Source organism: Morus notabilis, unplaced genomic scaffold (genome assembly GCF_000414095.1).
Source record: "Morus notabilis unplaced genomic scaffold, ASM41409v2 Scaffold54, whole genome shotgun sequence".
NCBI classification, from domain to species: Eukaryota; Viridiplantae; Streptophyta; class Magnoliopsida; order Rosales; family Moraceae; genus Morus; species Morus notabilis.
Genome location: NW_010365453.1, coordinates 405,696 through 410,193, shown reverse-complemented (window position 1 = coordinate 410,193; position 4,498 = coordinate 405,696). Strand labels below are relative to the sequence as shown.

Sequence of the window (4,498 nt, the reverse complement as noted above, 5' to 3'; positions counted from 1 at the left end):
TGAACTCTCTGTTGATTCTGATTCGCTCGATTCTGGGGGTTGGAATAACAATCCTTGGAAAAATGGCCCTCTTTGCCACATGTGAAACAAATGTTTGTCCCAGCTTTACATTCTCCTGGATGTTTCTTCCCACACCTATTGCAAGTGGGGAAACTGTTGTTAACTTGCCCGGCATTGTTCTTCTTCTGAGATTGGCCTTTCTGGTTCCCCGGGTTGAAGTTCCCTTTCCTCTTATTCTGGCCTTGTCCTTGCTGCTTGTTACCTTGGCCTGGGTTACTATTCGGCCCTTTGGATTGGGTTTCCGGGTTTTGTTTCCCTTTAGCCCTTTCCTCTTTCTTGGCTTGGAAGAATTTAGCCCTTTCCTCCCTGTTTTGGTTAACCCAGTATTCTGTACGAATGGCTCGACCAACACAGTCTTCCACGGTCGCAAGCGGTCTGCCTCCGCCACTAATCACCACTGCTAGGTCGGTTCGGAACATTTTCATCATCCTCCTAACCTCCTCCCGCTCTGAGGTCACCATGTGTGGGCATAGACGAGCTAGTTGCTTGAACTTCTGCACCGCATCTACCACGGACAAATTTCCTTGGCGAAAATTATTAAACTCATCCTCTTGGGCGGCCATGTTGTCTAAGTTGAAATACCTCTCATTAAATTCCTCAATGAAGTCTTGCCAAGTCATCTCATCGACATTCCTTTTTAGCTCCACCGTCTGCCACCATCTGCGGGCTTCCTTCTTGAGCATATAGGAGGCGCACAGGACCTTTTCATGGTCATTCAACCTCATAAGGTTCAGGTCTACCTGAACATCAGTCAGCCAGTTGTCTGCTTCTATCGGGTCTGTGGAACCATGGAACTCTGGCGCCTTCATACGACGGAACCTTTTTAAGGTTGAGATCCAACGCCTATCCTCTGCTAGGTGATGGTCCTGTCCCTCAGCTTCTACATGTGCGATCGGTGCAGGCAGTATCTCCTGACCGTTCTGACCGCCAGTTGCAGGGGGATTTTCCCGTGCAGGTGGGTTTTCGTGGGCTGGTTTGCCTCCAGCTGGTGGTGCCTGATTCTGACGCGCTAGCTGTTCACGCAAGGCATTCATCTCTTGTTGCTGCGCTTGCAGCAACTGTCTCATTTCGGCCATCTGACCCGTCCAGTCAACCTCCGGCTGGTTTCGAGCCGCTTGTGCTCGTGGTCGAACCATGATCCTTCATTCAAGAAAGTACTATGTAAGTCTTTACCTTTCTATGCGTCTAAAATTATGTCTATATGCGGAATGTATTCATATCATGGTAAGGATACATAAAATCTTGTTTACTTGATACATGATTTCATTTTGATTTACACTCTTGATTCATAAATAGAATTTTCTCTAATTATGCATAAACTTTTAATTTCTTTTAAGCTCGATTTCATAACTTTTAATCATAACTGTCGGGAGTGTTTTTCACTTCCCGTATCATCTACATATATCAGCATGTCTGTTGGGAATGGCTACCACTTCCCATGATACAATAACAAAATGCCTAGTCCGGTCAGGGTGAGAGTGGTTATCACTTCTCACAGTACAAAAATGTCATGTAACGCCTACGGAGAGTGTCTACCACTTCTCACTATACATAAATAAATAAATTTTTTTTTTTTACCCAACCTAGGTGAGAGTGGCTACCACTTCTCACAATACAAAAAGTATCCTATACAAAAGGTAAGATATGCTGCAGGTGACGCCATCAGAAAAGCTTTCTAAGTCCGAAGCACGCAAATTTGAAAATGTCCTGTGAAATTTTTTTCGTATTGCATTGATCAAGTTGACCAAATATAGATGGACACATGACCTTCCTGATGAGTGGGCTTTGACTTTTTCAAAGGATGGTGCTAAATCAGTCAAGAAAGCAATTTTTTGTTTTTTGTTTTTGTTTGTACAGTATTTATATTGATGGTGTGTTTACTTGTCTCATATTTATTTATTTATTTTTATCTTAAAATGTGAATAAAATTGTGTGAACCTTATACCAAATTAAGATTGAGAAATGTGATTAACACTCTTATAATTTTATCGGATTGACACTCTTAATCCTAATTATAAAATTAAATTACCACATTGCCCCTAATTTTACTTCTATTTAGGGATAAAAATGGAATGACGGAGAAAATTCTAGACCTTAAAAAATATAATTCATGTATTTTTAAGCTAAGAATTTTCCTAGAAAATATTATGTTATATTGTGAATGGAAGATTTATGGAATTAATATATGTATTCCTAAATTTTATAGTAGATTTCATGTTAAGTTCATGTTTCGATCAAGTAAATTCGATCGATAAATTCTCAACGTATTTTAAGGCGGAATAATTTTCAGTACAAGTATAGTTTGAGAATCTTAATTTCAAGAATCTCTAAGCACAGCACAATATTAGCAGCGTATAAAAAAAACGCACTGACATTTTAAAAGAAGAAAAAAATCCATAATTGCCAGACAGTTATGTTAAAGTCACAAGATAAATGCTCATAGTAGAAGGGTACAATGTGAGTTCAGGAGTTCACACCGTCATAAACTGTAACGACCGGGAAAATTTCAGGTCTAATATGGACAATTCGGCATTTTGACCATAAATTCTTCCAGAATGAAAAGCAGTAGAATTTTCAATTTGATCAAGGAAATGCTATGTAGAAACTTTATGTACGAAGTAAAATCTCCCGAAAAGTGTAAGGTTATAATACGAATATTTTTACAAAGAAAATTTGTAAATATCAGTTATGAATAGTGAAATATCAGTTAAAAGTTAAAAATTTTAACAGGTATATTTTTGTAGCGACCCTCCTTTGAGGCCGCCACTGTAACTAACTTTTTTAACTTGTACTTACTGAAATTTCTTAAAATTTACGGAACATTTTTTTTTTTTAAAGGTCTTATAATAAACATAAAATACGAAATTGCTTTCTTAATTAAAATATTCAAACCTTAACATATCTGTTTCATAATCATAATTAACAAAACTATTTGTAACATAAAGCTGATTGCGGAAATATTTGCGAGTGGTATCCATATCCCGAGCTCCACATCGTTCGTCCACTCGCCAGCAGTCCATCAGGCATTATATGCCGGTTGCTTACCTACAGTATAAACATTCTATAATGAGCTTTCGCTCAGCAAGTAGGAACTATCTCTCGCAAAATAACTATAAGTTCACATGAATAAATATGCATGAGCCAATTATGCTTAATTATGATGTCTTATCAGAATCTTATTATCTTATCTTATCTTTCTTACTGATGGACCGGAGTGCTCGTACCACTTGCGCGCAATCATCCGGCCGTGAGGGTTTGCAAGGTCCCCCATGACACCGTGATTATAACTTGAATGTCTCCCTTGAGTCGGAGGACATCATTATTATTATTTTTTTCTCCCTTGTGGAGCTTGAGTTACCTCCCTTGTGGAGGCTGGTACGACACTCAACTGAGATTACTCTTATAAGTTCCTCTTGACTTATTAAGGTGTATGCAATATGACCTAGCATAGCATATTATATCATGTACTCGAACACATATAATTCGGGTGTACTGCTTAAGTGTATGTAGTATAACATAGCATAGCATTCATAACATTAAATGTACTCAAACATATATAGTTCATGTGTACTGTTTACTTTAAAATCTATTTATACTGTAGGCGAGATTCCTACTTACCTGATTTTCAAAGCTGGAATCCCTTTTTCGCCTATCAGCCTAGTCTCTTACTTTCTTCTGAAAATAAACACCCATTAAGAGTGTGAGATCAACTATTATTTGCTATTCTATTTTAGCAACTTATGAAGAAAAATATAACCCTTTCCATAAGGCATATATTCCTTTTGTTTACTAAAGGATAATAAAGATTAATTTATTAAATCTTCAAAATCTTATTTTTCTTAATTTCCCTTGCTACGCTATTAAGGTCGAATTCGGCCTAGGACTTATACATGATATTCTAACTTTTACGCCACTGAAATTTATACTCCAACAGAGTCTCTTAAACTAATGTGGGCGTTGGACCCACATTAAATCTTCAAAATTCTACGGACCTATCGTATTGGGCTCGTAGGTGCCCGTCGGGATAATTCGCTCGGTAACCCACTATGTCCTTTAAAGAAAGTATTTTCTCTTGAAAACTTCCTTTATGAATACTTTCATTAAAATGTGGTTTAATGTCATTGTGTTTTATTGAAATTCTATCTCGGGTTCTTTTATAACTTTTTGTTGAAATCGACACTGTTTTATTTTTGTCTCGTTAAAAACTGTGCAAGTTCTAAAATCTACGTTTTACTGTATTTTAGAGTCGGATTTCAAAATTTTGTTATTCATGAAACCTCCTCGTCTTGTCGAGATCTAAAATTTTCGTTTTTGGTGAAAGTTGAAATTCGGCTTCTAAAGGCCTCGTTTGGCTGAAAATCGTAGCTGCTGTTTTTCTTGAAACTGTTTTAGTCAAAAACGGTGCTGTTTCGGGAATCTGTGTTTTAGTACCTCTTAG

General features: G+C 37.4%; 1 protein-coding gene across 1 annotated transcript in view; it reads right to left on the bottom strand.

Moving 5' to 3' along the window:
- Positions 1 to 1,196, bottom strand: part of LOC112093555 — a 2,094-nt gene extending 898 nt beyond the window's left edge. Inside the window, exon 1 of the mRNA XM_024172233.1 lies at positions 136 to 1,196. Coding sequence (XP_024028001.1) covers positions 136 to 1,196 — 1,061 coding nt within the window. The remainder of the gene's footprint in view (positions 1 to 135) is intronic.
- Positions 1,197 to 4,498: the final 3,302 nt, after the last annotated feature.